Below are 20,628 nucleotides of genomic sequence, written 5' to 3' on the forward strand. Positions count from 1 at the left end.
ATCGCGTCTGATTCGTCCGACCAGCAGTGCACGGTCCTGTAGGCGGGGCTTCACATTTCAGCCTCTGCCAATAGACTGTTGTAGGGATGACTTGTGTTTGCATGCTAACCCGGAAGTCAGCATCGATCTGGTTCCCCTTCACAAAAACCAACAGGATTATTGAATTTGATTTTGGAGTATCACTGAAAATAAAACACTCAGTTTATGACACTCACACAGGTGAACACCACTTTTTTGATTATCAAATCAGAAATAAATCCCTATAAGTAAAAAGCTAGTGTCAGGCTATAAACAGATTACACTGCAGTCGCATGACTTAAACGTCACCACCACTATACTTTTCACTACACAATTACTATGCAGGTTATTATCATCTAAACATTTTATGATAGCGTCAGAATAGTTTGCAACCCGTAAAGATGGATTAGTGAGTAGATGAGTCTCCGTGTTTGGCATGATGACGTTTAATGTCCCTGACAACATCTGTGGTCTCATTTAGACACTTGTTAGCAGCTGCTGTTTAAGACACCCAAGATCCTTACAATTAAATTGAGGAACATCTAATGATGTATTTTATGTCTCAGAACAGAACATGTAAATATCTGAAGCCTGTGGTAATCGAAAACCTTATTTTAGACATTTAACTGAAAACCAAGTAAATGGCTGAGACTTTGAGACGAGCTATTGGACGTGCGTACCGATCTCCGAATTTCATTCACTTTCTGAATTCCACCTCTGCTCCACTGTATACACATTATACTACCCCAACCCATAGAGACACATATAAAAAACACACCAACACCATATAAACACCACAGAAAACTAACATCACCTTGTTCTATTGTTTAATTTCCCTTTATGTATTGCTTTTGTGTTCGTCCTGGTTTCTGTTTCAATCTCCTCTTACATAACCAAACAAAACAAACACTTTGGGTTGAGATATTGAGATCACCAACAAAAACACATGCATGAACTGTTTTCTAGGAAGATCATAGACCTTAACTACAAACGAAACAAAGTACAAAACCAAGACAGATTGCTCAATTGATAGAATTAGCATATTTCATTGTTTACAGCCATGATTAGGTTTACTAGGTAGCAGTGTTCTCTTCTGTACCTTTGTTGGTTCATTGGGAGGATTCTTGGCATGTTACTGCAACTAACTGCCAGCGGAGAATGGTGAAACCATCAGCAGGACTCTTCATAACAGATAGCGCTTCTGTAAAAAGAGTTTTAACTCAAATCTGGGGTTAAAGTCACAACTCAAAGATTTTGTTCAGTGGCCCTAATTTTCTTCTGGACTCTGACAAAATATTGCTCTATAGCATACCAGTGGTCAAAAAGTCCACAGGGTTCTTTAAGGTAGAGAGGCTGAAATGAACTTTCATCAACACTGGACAAATCCTTTCCACAAACACTCTGAAATGTGCATGTTAGTTAGTTTTGCAGTATTAGTGTCTAGAGCATTCTACTGATCCCCATCAATGCTTGGATTAAGCATCAAATCACAATATTTTTGAGCAAATACCTCGATACTGAAACAATATTGTAGGGATGACTATTGGTACTTTCACAGAACACTGTCACAAAAAGATTTATGATAAAATATCACCAGTAACGTGGATATAATATCTAAGCGGGTAAAAACAAGTATTGGAACAAGTAGAACAGTCTGGTATGTTCAGAAAAATCGCATCACCATATGGTAATGCAGCACTTATGTCATATCACTATATAATGATATTCAAATTCTCAGACACTTTTCAGTCTCGTTGCACGATAACGATATATATCGTATACATATATATTGCACAGCCATACTTAGTATGAGCTAGAACCAGTGACAAAATTCTAGCCTAGCTCTGTGAAAAAATGTATTGTATCTGCTCAACCATCAAGACATCTACAGTTCACCACGGATTGGTGTGAGTAAAATTTGAGCGGCATAAGACATATTAGTATTTAAATAATGTAGTTCAGTATTTTTGTTTCTATGCTTTCTGTATTAGTTATTTCGGAGCTGTTCCGTCCTCATAAATTTCATTATCCACATTTCCACACTCCACATTTCTGGTTCTCGTGCATGATGTGAGTCATCAGCGCTGGCTGAGGAACCCGCAGCAACAAATCCTGGCGGTTAGATGTAAGTGACGAGATGGAAAACATTGTCTTTTCACTCGACCGGACTGAATGGTTCTGTAAACAAAAAAACACCTCCTCACCTCATTAGGATTGGCTGATATATTTTTCTTTTGTTAAAAAACAGAGGGGCCAAAAATATAAATTCTATCTTTTCAAATCAATCTAGGATATCAGGGCTTCCAGACACATAGATTGCGATAAACTAGCTGTATGGAGCCATTTTATGTTTATTTCAGTTGTGTAAGCAAGCCCCCAGCTACTTCAGTTGTGTAAGAGAAGGCTGCGATGCTGTTGTGCTGTGAAGCTCCAAAAATGTTTTGTGGACTATGAAACTTTACCCAAGTTTCCATTGGCATGGGACTGAGTAGATAATTACTGAATTTTCATTTTTGGCTGACATTTTCCTTTACGAACCACTCAAATATCATCTGAACCGCTGAAGCTTTGAGACTCCGTTGCTAATCTGATGTATAAGAAGAAAATTAAACACAAAACAGTCTACAACTGTACAATTTTGACTTCAACTTGATGTGCAAAATGTATTCAACCAACTTCTTTACTTTTTCTGACTTTAGGCTTTTAGTGATGGAGTGTATTGGTGGAAATCCTTGTTTCCAGTCTTGGTGCTAAGCTGAGTCTAGCATGACCCACACCCTTATTTGCTCTCGACGAGGTGGAGATGTACAGACCCTCTGATCTGATGAAGAGTAAGAAGGCAAAAGAGCACATTTCCCAAAAGATATTCCATTGAGGCCACCATGTGTCCAGATCGTTTGAGTAGCTGTGGGTACCATCAACTCTGACACTGGGACTGTGCCTGCTTGACAAAGCTGGTTGTGTTGTATGCCAGTTTAAAACAGCTGCTAGTGGACACAGGGAGACAGTTTCCCATATAAATATACAACACGGACAACAACATTAAAAACATACTGTACAACTGAGAGTCCAAGTACTGGAGGGACACTCTCCACAGCGATTGGCTGTTCAGACCAACAGTGGGAGGGACTGACTGAGATGTTTGTGGAGGACTGTCTGACTCACAGCAATGTTCAAAGGCTGTGACACTTCGAATGTTCGTGTGACAGGACCCTTTCGAAACTCAACGTGCGGAGTTCAGACAGAGGCAACGGCAGTTTCACAGTGACGTCAGATCCTGCACCTCCAGCAGCATGGCATCCTGCTCTGTCCTCAGCTGGTCTCGAACCTGGAGGCGGCCCACAAGCTCTGTGCTCAGGTCTGATGTGGACGGATGAAAAATGAAGTTCAAAAGTTCAGTTTCACGCATTTTGACATACTAATTAGGATTGCAGTTAAGAGTGTTGAAGAATTACTGTGTGAGTACCTTGTATGGTCTTGCTTAGAGAAGTGGAAAGAGCATTTAGGTCCTTAATACTGAAGTTGTGTAAATCACTGCGCTCCAGATGTCTTCTCTGGACGACAGGATCACTACAAGCTGCAGTCTGAGAGGAGAAGAGGGGAGAGATGTGATGAACTATATTCTGGAGTAAAAGACACTGCAGTAGGATTACATAGTTGACCCTCACCAGAGTTTTGTGGTCTGTTCTCAGTCTGTCTCGTAGGTTCCTCAAAGTGTTCCTGAAGCCTCTGGATTTTGGTTTCTCCGGCTTGGCAGGAGGCTGAGGATTCTTATGGACCTGAACAGTCCCTCTCTTCATCAGCAGTGACGGAGAACAGTGTGGAAAAAGCATGTACAAGATATACTGTACATTATAATAACAGGACAAGGGTGTGTAGCACTGTAGATATTTCTCATACTTATCTTAACTTCCTTTTAGATTTAACTCGGCTTGTGTTAGGGGTACTTACTCGTGTGTTGCTGCTTTCCTTCTTGCTGATCTCTCCCTTTTTCTTCTCCTCCTCGTCCTCCTCTTCCTCACTTTCACTGTTGTTGATGAAGCAGAGCTGAAGATTCATCTGTGTCTGCAGGCTAGAAGATACGCGACATACTTCAAAAGAATGAACCGGCACTCCAAAACAACACAGCTAGCTTACCATAACCCTGCAGCTGCACTCGCACAAACTGACCTTAAAGGACAACACAACACATACTGTTTTACTTTGTTTATATGTGGCGGACCCTGCCACCTGTCTAGCTTCAAACGCTTTTCTGGGAACTGAGAGCAGCTTGTTTATTCACCTATGGAAAAAAGAATATTTAAAAGTTTTGTATTATGACGTCTTTTCTTTTCTATTGTAAATATTAAAAGGGATAGGGTTATTGAGTTTGAAATTATTCTCCAAAAACTACATAGTGCACCTTTAAAGAAAAATATAAACATGCAAATGATAGTTGTCTGGGCATGAAACCAATGATGTGTTGATCTTTATAAATCTAGATGGTTTGGTCTAGAAATGGTACAAAAGTGTATATAGAGGATTCGGTTAGCCCACATGAAATAACTGAAACTAATCACATGATGAGTCATGTATATGTGTAGGAAGGTAGAGAAAGTCATTAATATTATTTGTTTATTATTGACACAATATCAATATTTTGGTTTTTAATATCATGGTTAGTGTGAATATCGCAATATTGCGGACACCCCTACTGGAGGCCTGTACACAATGTGATGAATAAAGTCCTGTACGTGTTTGGTCCCAGCTGCTGTTTTGCCTCTGACAGAGAAATGAGTTGTGACTGTAGTGAAGTGGCAGCTTTAGACCAAGACGTGACTTAATTGTAGTGATGGCTGCATGAAGCGTTATTAGATTTGAACACAGCACAGTGACATCTGGTAGCTTTCTAAACTTATAGGCAGGTCTTCAAGACTGGAGCTGAAGCACAGCCACACCTGGCTGATTTAACCCTCTTGAGTCTGTCTGTTTATTGGTGAACACGTTTCATTAAGAGTAAATTAACTTTATTAATATAATGTCATGTAAAGACAAGCTGAGAAAACATGCTGACAGTGCTGTTTTGAGGCTTTCGCAACCTGACTCATTTATGTCTGTACAATCACAAAATGTTTTAGAAATACATTCTTAAAAATGCTAATTATGAATAATTTCAGTGATTTACAAGCATACATAGACTTTCAAAGAAAAAGGCCAAAAATGAGTTGGGCTAATATCACTTAACATGTACACAGACCTTATTAACAAAGTTTTTCCCAACTGTATTTCTGCGGACATTGCATATAATCATTGGAACCCAGGGCTGCTCTATAACAATATGAGTGAGTAGTAGTAAACATTTGACATGAAACATGAATGGAACTTATTGGTGTAATGTACAGTGCCACTGTGGACGGATGCATTTGAGTTTACAGCTGGTATTCACTGAACATTTCATATGAGTCACATGTGGTGGGACTGGACAATTATATTCGTTAAATTAGCCCCTTACTTCAACATTTTGCAGATAAAAATGTTTGTTGGTAATCAATCCACTTCCACACTACTGAAGTCTCTCCCCCCTTGGAGCTGACTCCTCCACCTTGGAGCGGGAAGCAATGTTACTTTCGCTTTCATCCATGCAATGTTGCTGTGTGTAATGCAACGACATTATTACGTTACCCTTCAACAAAACACGTTTTGCCAACCCACTACACTCAAACTAGGCTGTGCTTGAACTTTAACAAAGCAGATACAAGAGGCTGCAGATACTTCAGTAAAGTGAAAGTAAAGCAAGTTTCAAACGTTACTGCACTCACACTAGGCCATCCGTACCATGCCAAGTACGTTCGACCCCCAAAGTCCAGCTTGTTTGACTAGTGTGAGCGCTCCGTACCATGCTCAAGCACAGTACACATCCTTGGCCCTCGCACGGTTGGAAGAGGTGTGCTTTGGCACTGTGCTGATGCTCATGCATGGGTGCGTAAAACGTGGACATGAAATATTATCATCATCGTGTACGATTGTGTCTTGCATAATCAAAGAATTCAAGGAATGTGGGAGGGCTGTCTGTGACCAAAACCACACAAAATAAGCCACAAAAAGTCAAGTCATGTTCTCTGCGTTGTTGCTCTGTTGTGATGCGAAAATGCTGTGACACGATGATGTATGTACAAAGGAAAACCATGCTCAGGCCCGGCTGGGGCTGGGGCAATCTGAGTTCAAGCCAGCGGGGGACTGGGGAGGAGGGACAATCATGCTTTGGCACAATACGGAGCAAGTGGGCCAAGTGTGAGTGCGCCCTAAGGGAGAACTATAACAAGCAAATTTCCCCTTTCAGAATACTGTTTTCCCTCATCCTGCTTATCATTTGCAGGGTATCGGGAGCTGGAGGAGAATTATTCTAGAATGGTCTCAACTGTCTATGTCTATACCTGTGTAAATAAATTAAGTAATGGAAATTTGGGAAAATTGAGCAACATGTTGACCTTCTGAATCAAGTCTTTTTTTATTACTTTTTAACACCATTCTTCAGAATCATCCTTTTCTCCCTTTTTTTCCCCAAGAGCTCCAGACACAGTTGTTGTCCGTACATCTTTTTAAATAAAGCAACCAGTCATTCTCTCTCTTTAGACTGTTAGTTCTGGAGTTCGCAAATCAAATCCAGTTTAAGTCTGGGTTTTTTCTTGGTATTCTTCCTCTATTACCGCGACCAAACCCTACAATTTGTGTTTTTGTTTGGCCAAGAGATGATACACACCAAATCCAAATGACATCACACATGACACCATACTCATGAGTCAAAGCGGTTTCTAAAGTGAGGGCTGTGTGCGTGTGTGTGTGTGTGTGTGTGTGTGTGTGTGGGTGAGCATACCGGGAGGTGAGTGCCAGCACGTGGCTGTTGCAGGCGTCGTCTCCATCCTCCCAGCTCTCTGCTCTCCTCCCTCTCTCCTCTGCCCAGCTCACTGGAGCTTTGCATTGGTCCAGAAAAAGTCCACTCTGAAAAACATACCACCTGTGTCATGCAGGTTATACAAAGACACAGCAGACTGGGACAGTAATACAAATATATATTTTCATTGGTGTGATAGCTATGTGGTCTTCTAACTTCTTTAAAATGACTGTTCTATAACAGCCGGTTGAATTTAGCCCCTTTCACACATGCACCGTCACTCTCAGTTTATCCAGAGTTACTATATCAGAAGCTGTACGCGTGAACGCAAATGTCTGCATTATTTGCCCCGGACTTTACCCTGCCAGCTCCCTAGACCTAAGTCCATGTGAGCCACATGTGTGAATAGAGCAGACAGTTGTCCAGAGTGAATTTAAAGCAACAAGAGGCTGTGTCAAAGACATGTAATCTTCCATGTTAGTGCTGGTTTAATCAACTGTAACACATACTTAAATGAAGACTGGGACATGTGAAATAATAATATAATATACACGCCTGTATATCACTTCTCACTGTTTCATAGGTATTGCCGATATGTCAAAATACATGTATTGATAAATGCAAAAGCAGTGATCATTTTGGAGAATTCTGTGAACCCTACCCAGGCAACGCCCCACACCCAAACCATACAGAGTATTTTCTACACGTGTGAACACGTCTGACACGGACAATCTCCTGTTGTGTGCTGCATGTGTGAACAAGCAAATGTGGACAATATTCTGATATTCTGATTCTCTGGATATTGTCTGGAGTTCATATGTGAAAGGAACTTTGATTAGCTGAGATTTATACGGAGGAGACTGACATCTTTTTTTTCTTAAGGCCTTTATGGCAATATTATCAGGACAGGTCAGAGAGACCACAGGAAATGTCAAACATGCTCCTCCGCCTGCCCGTGGCCCCTCTGTCCTCCTTGCCCTGCTGTCCTCAATAAGGCTAAACCCGTATCCCTCACTCATAATGATGACATAGGGCTCTATCTTAGTTGTCACTGCTAGTTTCAGACTGAGGCAGTTGTCATTTTCACTCCCAGTGCCCACGTTGTGTGACTAGAAAAGAAAAAGGTACCTGCACCCATACGCTCTGATTTTATAATTTAACAGGCTGCTCTCACTTATCTTAAACATTTCCATGAACGCAGTCATGTATTGTAACAAATATTGTGGCAAGTTTAATCAGCAAAAGCTGCAGTTATAAACTCTCCAAAGGGAAACAAGTCAGGAGCTTTAAATAATATCTCAGTTAACTATCATCTGTTGATGTAGAGATACACATATGGTTTCTGCTGCTGGAGGATCGCTGCAGGTAATGTCATTAATACTTTCATCTTTAAGGATGTATTTCTCCCTCTCATCCCCATTGATCAGGAGGGACACAGCAGTGCTTCTCCTCCTCCTCTTCAGTTAAAGGGATATTCCGGTGTAAATTTAATCCATGGTCTAAATCACCGTGAAACTGTGTTAGACTCCCTCTCGAGAGATCAAGTTAGCAGACCGCTAATTTGCGGAGTTTTATCAACCTCAGAAACGACCGCACGACAACAATACACTGCAGTAAATGGGTCCAAATATAAACCGCCACCAAAAAGCCACAAATAATGCTCAGAACAGCACCAAACTTCAGGGTATCAGCACATAGTCCGGGGCATCTAACCTCCGCTAGCTTAGCTGGATTTCTTTTGGGAAGCTGACAAAATTTACCACTCTTCTGCAGCAGCTTCCTGTTGACGAGAAGTCCCGACGAGTCGATTACTGAGTGCAGTAGAGTTCCGCGGCTCATGGATGAAAATGTATGATTATGACTCCATGGAAATGCAATCAAAGTTCATATGTGTCTTACCTGCCAGTTTATAACAGTTATTATCGAGAGCGGACAGGGAAAACAACGGAATTGAGCATTTCTAACCGCACTCGGTAATCGTCGCGTCGGGACTTCCCCGACCCAGAAGCTGATGGAGGAGAGTTGAACTATGTTTTTAGCTTCCCAATAGCTTCCCTAGCTAAGCTAGCGGAGGTTAGATGCCCTGGACTATGTGCTGAGACCCTATTTGTACTGTTGCTGAAGTTTGGTGCTGTTCTGAGCATTATTTGTGGCTTTTTGGTGGCGGTTTATATTTGGATCCATTTACTGCAGTGTGTTGTTGTCGTGCGGTCGTTTCTGAGGTTGATAAAACTCCGTAAATTAGCGGCCTGCTAACTTGATCTCTCGAGAGGGAGTCTAACACAGTTTCACGGTGATTTAGACCATGGATTAAATTTACACCGGAATATCCCTTTAAATTATCACTGTATTTTTTCAAATGCTTTCAAACAGAGTTGTTGATGGGACAGGTGATTGCGAAACAGCTGCATGGGATCACACCCATTTCCCTCAACGAAGATGAGTAAAAAAAGTTGAATCTTCTTCTCCTGCTCCCATCCCATATGGAGTACCCCAAGGCTCCATCTCAGGACCCAAGTTATTCGCCTTACACATGCTTCCACTAGTATCTATCTCTCAAAAGATACAATATCTCCTAAAACCGCTACAAAGATCAAATTCAGTAACACATTGCCTCGGTTATACAGTCCTCACAGAAGAAACTGAGTGTTCCCAGCCCAAGACTTCACATAATATTCTCCTTTCCCAGACTTTGAACTCACCTTTGCCTTCTTCTCTTTCTTCTCCTCTTCTTGCTTCTCAAGTTCGGCAATACGCAGGCTCAGTGCCTCCCAGTGCATGATGGGAAGGCCCAGATTGTCCTCGCCGTAGCGTTCCTGCCACACGAGCGCTGCACTCTCGGAACCTTCGTCCTCCTCCTCTTCATGGTCGGTGTCGTCATCACTCCTCGCATTGTCTTCTGCTTCGTTACTCTCCTTCTCCTCTCGCTGCTCCCTCTGTCTCTCCTTCTCTCCCTCCATCTCTGCAGGGGTGGCAGCAGCAGGATAAAGGTTTCAATCATACATGTCTGTATATTTGAATACATTTTTAATCTGACCTGCTATATTTCAGGTGCACTTGTGCAACCAATGAAAATGTGGTACTGGTGCCCTTATCCAGGTGCTCAAAAGTCTCTGAACAATCTGGTGATACCTTCAGAGCAGCAGCAAGGGTCGTCAAACAAAGCTTCTTGGTTTCTCTAACACATATTAATACGAAGGACCAATGTCTGTGAACATAGCTACGTTTGTGAAATTGAAACTAACATATTAGAAAAGGTAGGGTTACCAGCGTTCAAACAAATATTGTATTGCAGTAGAAGCTACTACATGTCGTACCTATGTAACATACCCTGAAAACACTGTATTAAAAACAAGTATGTTTAATTCAATAAAATGGGATTAAACACATATTTTGGCTGTGAGTGGCGAGCAATAATAAGTGTTGGAGTAAATTACCATTAAGTATAAGCATTCACTGATATTATGAATCACACACACACAGTTTTTCTTTTTCTTTACATTTATTAATTCATTCACTGTTTTTGTTTGTTTGTTCTGTTGTTTTGTTTTTTGATTGTGTGTATGGTCTCGTATGTTATAGTTTTTCTAGGAACATGTGATCACATCATGATACAAACACACGCACGCACGCACGCACACATACAGAGAGGAGGAGGGGGGGGGGGGGGGGGGTTAGAAGAGAGTTTACCCTATTTGAAAACTCTGTGAGTGTGTGTGGCCTGACTGTCTGACCGCAGAGACGACAAAGTTTCGCCCCAAACTGTCTTTAGTGGACAAAAGAGTGATCCCTTACCACTTTCTCCGAAGTACAACACAGCTCTTCTGCCCTCGTCGTCACAGAAACAGTTGTGAGACTTGCCACATATTTAGCTCGGCTCCTTCCTCAGCTCCTCCTGGTTATCTTCCCCTCCGTCCTCTGTTTTCCCATCAGGAGGTTCACTCCCAGTATTCTTACTCAACCAGCTCCGAAAGAAAGCGCAAAAACACATCCGCAGGAGCCGCTCAAGTCTCCCTCGCCTCCGACCACATTCCTTACTTACAACTGGGCCCTTTCTTCTAATTTTATCCTTTCGACTGTTCTCCTGCCCATGTGTCCACTCACTTACTTTTGGGTCCAAACACGCAGACAAAAGACGAAAAACTTGAGGAATTTCTCGCACAGGAACAAGTTGGCAAGTGAAAACCTCGCCTCGGGAAACTTCCGGTCGGTGTCTTCAAAATAAAAGGCCCTCTCACGGTTAGCTAACAGAACCCCAACACCAGAATAACGTGACTGCGCTGTAGGTAGCTAGCTGTTTGCTAATTTTGCTAGCTATTTCTTGTCGAACTTCGAGTGATTATTATTAGTATTATGGCCCTTTTTTTGTTTTAATTTAGTTATGCTTTTGGGCTGTAAGACGATATACTACGTGTTCTGGAGCCTATACATTAGTCAAATAGCCCACACAGGCTTATTCTGGTTAAGACTGATTGCCTGTTTTCGATTTTGAAAAAAAGGACAAAACTAAAGTGGTCATTTCTTTTATTGCCTACGTGGAAATGATCGACTGAACCACAGAGAGCACGACTCAGTTTGACCCAGCAGCTCTGTCAGCGTGCTTCCGGTCACACCATGTCTCATCTGTGTGGGTTGACGCAGTGGAGGTGGAGGGGGTGGAAGAGGTGGAGGTGGAGGTGTCTTATTTCAGCCGTTTTCTTGTCTTTTTAGTCCAGATTCAAACGTGGTGTGGAGGAGAGAACGGTTGGTGGGCTGGTGGACAGGCAGTGATGACACACAAGACAGACAGCCATTGTCTGTCACTGTGATCACCGAGTATTTTTCTATTTCTGTGTTTTCTTTTCTTTTCTTTTCAATGACTGAGGGTTAGACTTGGAGTATTCATGACAAATAGAAATTCCAGCAAAATCCAATCAAAGCAGGTGTGTCTCATTCAGCTAGTATCAAAAGACATTGTGGCATTGATTTTGAGTTCATGAAAAAAGCTGTTGTCCCTATGCAAGTGTATGTTCCATATGTACATTTGGTTTTCTTATATTTGACGTGTATGTGCTGCCATTGTTTTTGACCTGAGTTCTTTATGTTTATGTTTTTTCCTGTTCTTGATAAAAAAAATAATAATGTTGAACTCAAACTTTTTGCCTGGCAGTAGGTGTCAGGAATCAGGATTCTGGTGTTGCGTTCATGGTTTCCCGTTTTATTTTGTATTTTGCCCCCCCTTTTTTTTATTTTTATTTTTTAGATTTCCTCCTATAGTGTCATTTTCGTGCTGTCCACATCTGCTCCGTTTCCCCCCTCCTTCCAGTGTTTTTCCGTTACCTTTCGCTCACCTGTCCTGTCCCCGCATCACTGCACCTGCACCTCATCCCCTGCTTAGTGTGTGTGTTTGTGTGTGTGTGTGTGTGTGTGTGTGTGTGTTTTATTCTTCCTGTTTTTCCATTCTAGTCCTTTTTCTTGGCTTTTTGATTGCTACTTTGTGTCTTTGTATTGCTTGGCCTGGCTGCTTATCTTCGGTTCCTTATCCCGTCTGTCTCCCTTGTGTTTCTGCGCTTGGGTCCTCACCCTCACATTTAGCCTTACACTGTGGAAATGTGATCTGTTTTCTTGAAACAGGTACCGGCATTTCTTTTAGTTGCTTTCACATAGAATTCAAATGCATCATTCTCTTTGATTAATCCAGTAATCCACTGAGTGAGACTTGGTGGATGTATTGCCAGCGTGCCACGAACTGATAGCATCTTTAGATTTAACCGGTTAGGCACGTGCTCAGATTTACCTTACAGATTCAACTTACTGAAACTTGAGCTCATATTCAAACTGCCAGTTTGGTGGCGGGAGATTTACACTACAAGGTTCTTTTTCACTCCTACAATGTGAAGGGTTTTAGTGCAGCTGAATTGAGTTACTACACCGCCCCCTAGTGGTTGAGTGAGGACACTACCTTGATAGTCCTTATTCCACGTCACACATTTTGATTTGTCATAATAGGAAAAGCAGATGTTACTTATAACATTAAACATGGTTTGGTTTCTATTCAAGTCTCTCAGCATGCACAGTACCAGGAGCCTAAAACTCAAATGTAATCCAGCTAATCTCTCATTTAAACAAATGTACATCTGTGATTTTCATGCTGTCGCACATCAGATGACTGCTGGGGCCTGACTAGCACACACACTGCCATCATGCTGAAAAACTCAAACTAAGTGTACTGCTGTATCTCTGCTGTCTTTATCACATTTCCTACAAGCGTTTGCTGCTTCTAGAAGTCACAATGCTGATGTATCTGTGTTGTCTTTACATGTTGCACATCTTTCAACATTTCAACGCGCAAATGAACTTTTCAGCATGGATCAATGAAATATTGCCACTTTAAATATCTGAATCTCTTTCAAATATTAACCCTAACCTTTTTCCAAGGAGTACTGGTTTTAAGACTCTAACTATCTATCTGTCGCTCAGCCTACAAACAGTTTTAATTTACTGCCATGGACAATAAAATAATATCATGGTATTTTTTAGGCTGTATCGTGATAAGCACCCCATTTATACTAGGATTGAGTGTAAGATAGAATGTCATGATATTTTTGGACAAAACACCTTAGTACTGAAGCTGTAGCAATATTGTAGGGATGACTATTGTCACAAACCAGTGATATTTATCATAAATAATCATCAGTAATGTGGATGTAATGACTAAGTGGGTAAAGGCAAATATTAGTTATAACAGTCCAGTGTTACGAACAACACATTGTCCTTCACTTGAATGTTACTGTCCATGCAAAGTTTCTTCTGTTACGAACGGTTGGATATCACAAATCAGAGGTTGTGGGTAATCATTAAATCAGCGACACTTAATCAGAGGCAGTCAGATAATACCACAGATGGTGTCTGTTTTCTTGAGAGGAGAGTGTTTCCTGCCTTTCTTCACTGATTCACTTCACTCAAAACTATAATGTTTGGCGTCAAATACTAAGGATACTGTCTAAAATGTTGGTTTGACGATAAGAAAATGATGACTGAAATGATCCTAGCACCCATTTCAAACTGTGGAAGACAAAATACGTACCAAACCTTTAAGCTTATCAACTTTGGATGACAGATCTTCGGTTAATACAGTAAAAAAAAACCATACATAATAAACTTGTGATCAGCAATTTAATAACCCTTAAGCTTCTTGTCAGTGTTATTTGTGCAGCTCACATCTAAAAGGCAAAACATTCTTTTAGTTTCAATTTGCATCATGATCTAAAAAAAAAATAAAAAAAAAATAAAATTTTGAAAATTGGGCTCATGTAAGTGTAAGCCAAATGGGTCTCTTAGGTCTAAATGAAAAACCCATCAGAATCAACCTGAGGCTTGCTTGTGAAGAGTTAAGATGAGATCGACCAGCAGGTGTCACTAGACTCAACGACTCCCTGAATTGAGGTCCCAGCAGAACTTGATGTGATGTTACAAGACATTCAGTGTCACAGCCTCTGCCGAGAGATGAGTTTCCAAATACTCAGACTAAATAATTAAGAGCAGTTTACTCTATGAGCCACCTCTATCAAAAAGTTCAGGATATTTTCTTTGGGTGGGTGGTTGAGTGTTGACTGGCATACAACAAGAATGCCAGCACCCGAGGTGTCCTAGATGACCTGTTCAGTCTAATGTTGTGGCTGTTTCCATTCTGTCCTATGTAGCAAAAAATTGGTTCTTTACGCCCATTTGTTATTATCACAGTGACAGGGAGTATAAAATACCTCCACTATGATGAGCTTCAGTTAACCAACCAACCAACCAACTAATAAAGAAACAAACAGGCATGAAAACTTAACCTCCTTGGTGGAGGCCATGACTATAATGTACAGTCGGACTCTAGACCCCATTAGCTATATCCACAGGGAAACAACATACTTGGTAATTAAATTGGAAGTTCAAAGGTCACTCTAACTGCCCATCATTTCAAATACTGACGACAGTATACTGTAAGATGCATTTGGCGTCTTTGCTATCTGTTTTATCTTGATAAAATGACCACATTTCAGCAAAGATTACAATGCAGTGAGCATGCAGTGCACTGATTAACTGGATGCATCACGTATCACCATAAATTCCATGCGAGCTTGAACTGAAAAGTATCTGAAAGTGTAGCCTTTTAGCCGCGGCTCCTAGATCAGGAAAATGAGTTTTGGTCTCCCGGCCCGGGCTGACGGTGCATGCTGAGACTCAATAAAAGGCAGAGGTGGACAGAAGCAGCAGGTTGTCTTTATTTCTGTTGCCATAGCTTAACCAAGTCAGCATTATTGATACACAGAGACATACTGGGAAGCTACAGAAGCCTTTAACACTTACAGTACTTGTGACTGGAACAGACAACGATGAGGCAGAGGACTGAAACAAAGCCGAACAAAAAAAAAAAAAAAAAGAAAAAATACAAGAAGAAAAATAACATTTATGGCACTCATTTTTAGTTAATACTTAGAATAATATTGCTTTTTAAAACACAACCTCTATCCATCATCATTGTTGTTTTCATCACGTTATATTTTCACTGCATTTAAATATCAAATATATTCCTTTACTGATGTATTTACGTTATTGCTGACATCAAACTACCTAATATTATAGATATATTACTCACTTTAGTAATAGTTTTGTTCAAAAGTACAAATTTTTACAGAAAATAACAGTCCAAGTTTGGTAGGACATACTGGGGAGAGGGGTCGTCTTCAGGACATGCATAAGGATTTGATAGGAGGCGTAGGGGAGGAGGTGGGGCTTAAGTGGGGTCTCCCATTGGATGAGAGGAGCTGGAGGAGCTTTCACTCACACATGCATTCTTCACTGGTATTCAGGTACAATCCTTTATTCATATTTTGTTCTTTTTAAAGCTAGACTACACTACTCCAGTCCATAAATAGGAGCTTTACATGCCGACAGAGACACTTCGCTGGGACAGCCATTAGCCAATCAGAGCACAGATTCAAGGTCCCTCCAGTGTTCAACTAAAAAAAATGGCTATGAGGTTGACAAACGGGTAAAGTGATTACATTACACACGCACATGCACACGCAGACACACACACACACTGATATTGAGCATGGTGGACAAATGATACAACACAACTACACACTCAGCTGGAGTGAGAAGGCAAAATTCCTGTTCAGCAAAAGAAAACGGGAACTCCTCTTAGAGCCCACAGTCCTTGAAGATCAAATCATATGCTTTCTAATCTTAATTCAAAACTATATTTTCATTCGGGATGGCATGTGTTATCAACTAATTATCTTCAAGTGCTTCGATCGACATATACATGAAAAAAATAGCGTGTGGACATTTATAAAATCTTGTGCGCAGGAAAACAATAACATTACACAGAAGTGAACCTGGACGTTTTGTGCAATCATTATTTTGTGGACACAAGATCCCTAACAGCTAAAGTACGCCATCTTGTCAAGCACAAGTTGATAACTTGTGCATAACACAAATGCCGCATGTTTGAACGTGATAGTATGCACAGTACATGGGAGTTGTCTGCACTAATTGCAATAATAGAGTAAATCTAGTGCACATAATCTTTCAGGGCTGTGTAGTTATCCAGATCAGCTGCAAGTATTGGTAAAGTATCCGCTAGGCGCTCTGACATGAGGATATTGTGTCCCATTGAACTTTTTGTTCAGCTTTTGGCACAATTTACATATTGTGTTCTACCATTTGCAAATGATGATGCAGTAGAAATGAAGACAAGAATAATATAACATAGTATATAGTAGTAACCCAGCACAGCTATATTTTAAGGTGGGGTCGGGGAAAACCGATCCTGGGCAGCGCTGTCATAAAATCGCAAATCTCCAAATCTGAGCAGGATACTATTATATTATAGTATTATAGACTGGTAATTTGTGTCATTTGGAGTGTTTGAACTTTTAAAAAAAAAACAACATTCTAATGTTTTGTTACATTATCAGTGCCACATGTGTACGCTGGAACTCACATACACCCAGTCTTTAGAAGGACTGGAATTATGTAATGATGTATTTCTCCGACTGTCTTTTCATCTTTCCATCACATCTCCACCTCGCCTTCTGCCTCCTCCATCTCCCCTCTCTCTCCTCCTCCCCTGCCACTTTCTCTGCTTCAGCTCTCTACCTTCCCAACTTCATTTTTCATCCATCAATCCATCCTGTCCCTTAGGCTGGCAGGCCAGAGGCTGAGCCAGCACTCTGTCACATTATCCTGCTGCTAAGTGAATTACTCTGCCTCCATTAGACTAACGAGAAAGCGGGAGGACGGAGAGAGATGGGGGAAGGGGGCAGGGACGGAGAGCGGCGCGAGGGGGGAAGGGGAGGAAGTGGAAGAGTGATGCGGCCGAGAGATGGATGAGAAGGGAAAGAGAGATGAGGGAGCTGATGAGGAGAAGAAAAGTTAGATGAGGTGGAAGGAGAAAAATAAACGAGAGGGGCTATAAAGACAGGACAGAAGAGTGGGAATAGGAGGTCTGACACAAGAGTGAGAGGGTGAAGGAGGAGGAGGAGGAGGAGGGAGTGTAGGATGAAAGGAAGAGGACAGGAAAGACAGGAGGGTGGGTGGAGGTTGATTAGAGACGAAGATGAGAGTCGGAGTGGAGGAGAAGATTAAAGAAGAGGAGGGTGGCCTGGGGAAAAGCAGGACGAGGGGCCGGTCAACAGGACCGCGACCCAGAGAAAGGAACAGATGCAGGAAGAGAAGGAGATCAAGGAGAGGCGGAGGATAGGAAGATGGGCTAGAGATGGCGGAGAGGAAAGAGAGGAGTGGGCAGTTGGTTAGTATAACAGAGTGAAGGAAAAGAAAACAGGGAGAGGGAGGGGTCGAATAAAGAGGAAGGAGACGGTAGATCAAGAGGAGGAAATGGAACCAGTGAGATGAACGACATGATGGAGAGATGAAGCAGAGAGGGAAATGTGTCGTACAGAAATGTTAATGTAATACTGCAAAGCTGTACACAACACTGAGAGGATGACACACGCACACACACACAAAAATGTTAGAAGGGCTGCTGTCATGAGTCCCATATTGTATTTATTCAGCTAAGTGTGAAACATGGATTTCTAAAACGCTGTTTCCTGTAACAGACCTTTCCTGAATAAATATCTGTAATAACATTTTGGTGGTGGAATACTGAATTCTTTACTTCTTGTCACATTTAAATATATTGAGTTTAGAAATACTGTATGCAGCATATACAGTTCACGCTGTGCATCATTATTATTCAATCTGGATCAATTTAAGAAGTTTCCCAATTTCCCAGAAAGAGTCCATATGAAATGACCTCAGTGAGCTCAAACCTGAACCAGATAGAGATGTGCGTTGTCCTCTGCTACATTTTACAATCTTTTTAAACTCCTTTAATAACTTCCCTTTTGTATATGTACACAAGAGGATTAGGACCCCTGCAAAACATATTGTGAGTTCTGACTACTTTTTAAAATTTATTTTGAAAATTCTGACTTTAAACTCGGAATTCTTAAAAAGAAAAAGTCAGAGCTTATTTTTTTTTTTACAGTGGCCCTTATTCATATATTTCATCTTATATATTTCATATCTGATGTTTTTTTGTCAGTAGATATTCCCTGCTCCAACTTTCAAGGTGACTTAAAGTGAAGTTTTGAAAAGTGGTCTAAATTAGGCACCGATCAGTTGGACTGAATGTCATGCACCAGTTATAGTACAAATGGAAAGATCTATCTTACAGACCTACATTCACATCAAACTAGCATAAAGTGGTTTTTCCCCAATACAGAGGGAGTCTAAGATGCTTCAGTGTAACCCAGCTTATGGCTTTACCACATGAGAAAATACACAAGGCCAAGTGAAGCAAGACGAGACAGGTAATGCTAATAACAGTGGGCATAACAGTAGTATTGAACAAGAACAAGACTAAAAAGGCATCGACAGAAAGGTGAGATAAATAAACAGAGAGAAATAAACAATGCTGTTGAGTCCAAAAAAAAAACAAAAAACAACAAGAACCTGATATATTGTAGAGATGGAATCCTCAGAAAACAAAAGAGGAGTGTATGAGATCAACATAAAGACAAGAGACTACAGTAAACCAGCAGTGGTAGTGGTGCAGTGTTATGGGTCTGTTGAGATTTGACTTAAACAAGGGGGTTTTACAGCCACACACACATACACACACACGCACGCACACACGCATACACTCACACACAGACACACAAACACACACACACACACACACACACACACACACACAAGCACACACACCGGAGGTATTGACACATCTTTGACATTTCCGATATTACACTACTTTGAGGACAAGTTCCCACCATAGCCCTACATTTCCACAGAGACACACATAAATAAAAGAAACAACACATAAATAAATAGTATAAATAATATTAATAAAGATTAACAGTGCCTGTGTTTGTGTGTGTAATGACCCAGAAAAAAAAAAAAAAAAAAAACTTGTATGAAGTTAGACTTCACTGAGGGGCTGTGGAAGGAAAATGGCCCAAGCTTCTTCTCTTTTGCTTCCCCCCTTTCTTCCCCATCATTCTCTCCTTTCTCCGCCGAGGCTCTCAGAGGTCGGTGCAGCGCTCCTGCTTGCTGTAGTGGTCAAACTGGCTCTTCCAGTGCATCATGTAGGAGGACCAGCGGTGGAACTCCACCTTCCACTGACGCTCTGCCTCGTCTATGTTGTCTGAAATGAGAAAAACAGAGACACAGCGGAAAAGAGTGGTTAGAAGTTGAGCTTTTAATAGCATGCTGGAGTTGCACTAATGTGTCATGATCACAGGTTCTCCGTTGTGTTGATATGTCGCCAACCTTAAGACGGTGGGCCTTGAGTTGAAAAGAGAGGATAGCAAAGAGTAATTAAGTAAGACTGTGACGGACATTGACTAATAACTGTCACAAAAGTCATCCCTGAATTATTTCACTTCAGCTTATTCTTCATCCTACTTCTTGGCACCGAGCAGTAAGCAACCTGCTGCAAAAGTGATGTTTAACACTTTTGTTTACTTTAACTCATGGGGCACAGGTTACCTGGAGACTAAGGTTGCTTATATCTGTGATGAGCTACTGAAATATTGGCACATATGCTAGAGGAGACATGGATATACTGTCGCCGTGGGAGGAGAGCAAATGCGATCAGCAAATTTAAACCCTGTCTTCCATCCATTATCATAGGAACGTATGGTTAGTTGAAAAAAAAAAAGGCGGAAGAACTGACCGCCTCTGTGAAAAGCCAGCATTCTCACAGAGAGCGCAGTTTGTTCTGAGACATGGGCTGATAAGTTATATACCGGACAGTCAGTCTGAACCAACTGGCTGCATGCTCAGTTTTTGCTCTTCCTGGCATTCAGGAAAATGTCATCAACAAATTCTGTGTTGCTGGATTTAGTGTGTGTTGAGAGTTCTTTGTATAAATGAGGTGAGTGGTTGACCTAGGCAGCTGCCTCGTGGTATGTCTCATTTTACAAAATGTGAAAAGGAAAACAAGATTCCACCCAGTTTAGTGCAATTTCTTGGAAACCATGATGTAAAGTTTCTCTCCCAATACACCCCCTTTAACTAAATCAACAGCAGCACTTAAATCAATAAATCAGTGGATGCTGCCGGCAGCCCCCACAGACCCACAGCCTGTACTTCAACCTTACAGATCATCAGTCAGCTGCCTTCGCCCACACCCGACCAGACTAGAGCATGGACACCCACCCAGAGCCTGTAGGGAACCCAGGCTGGGTTTGGAAAAAAAT

General features: G+C 41.3%; 2 protein-coding genes across 3 annotated transcripts in view; both read right to left on the minus strand.

Annotated features, from left to right (window-relative positions):
- Positions 1–828: 828 nt before the first annotated feature.
- Positions 829–11,073, minus strand: LOC115590484 (schwannomin-interacting protein 1). Its single transcript, XM_030431855.1, has 7 exons — positions 10,685–11,073; positions 9,592–9,851; positions 6,872–6,996; positions 3,970–4,090; positions 3,687–3,812; positions 3,485–3,602; positions 829–3,378 (listed from the first exon to the last, which is right to left on the minus strand). Exons 2-7 carry the CDS (start codon positions 9,847–9,849, stop codon positions 3,278–3,280), a joined length of 849 nt encoding a protein of 282 aa, XP_030287715.1. The 5' UTR covers positions 9,850–9,851; positions 10,685–11,073; the 3' UTR covers positions 829–3,277.
- Positions 11,074–15,114: 4,041 nt separating this feature from the next.
- Positions 15,115–20,628, minus strand: part of ache (acetylcholinesterase (Yt blood group)) — a 33,921-nt gene continuing 28,407 nt past the window's right edge. For both annotated transcript variants that reach the window (XM_030430913.1, XM_030430914.1), the window contains exon 9: positions 15,115–19,571. In XM_030430913.1, the coding sequence (XP_030286773.1) occupies positions 19,450–19,571 (122 nt within the window). In that variant the 3' untranslated portion in view covers positions 15,115–19,449. The remainder of the gene's footprint in view (positions 19,572–20,628) is intronic.

This window comes from Sparus aurata, chromosome 10, assembly GCF_900880675.1.
Source record: "Sparus aurata chromosome 10, fSpaAur1.1, whole genome shotgun sequence".
In the NCBI taxonomy this organism is placed as follows: Eukaryota; Metazoa; Chordata; class Actinopteri; order Spariformes; family Sparidae; genus Sparus; species Sparus aurata.

What these genes read in the sequence shown, in the direction of transcription:
- LOC115590484 (XM_030431855.1), bottom strand. Translation starts at nt 9,849, where the DNA reads ATGGAGGGAGAGAAGGAGAGACAGAGGGAGCAGCGAGAGGAGAAGGAG. An exon ending in AGAAAGAGAAGAAGGCAAAG is followed by an intron (nt 6,997 to 9,591) that starts GTGAGTTCAAAG and finishes TATGTTTTTCAG; the next exon opens with AGTGGACTTTTTCTGGACCA. An exon ending in TCTAAGCAAGACCATACAAG is followed by an intron (nt 3,379 to 3,484) that starts GTACTCACACAG and finishes CGTCCACATCAG; the next exon opens with ACCTGAGCACAGAGCTTGTG.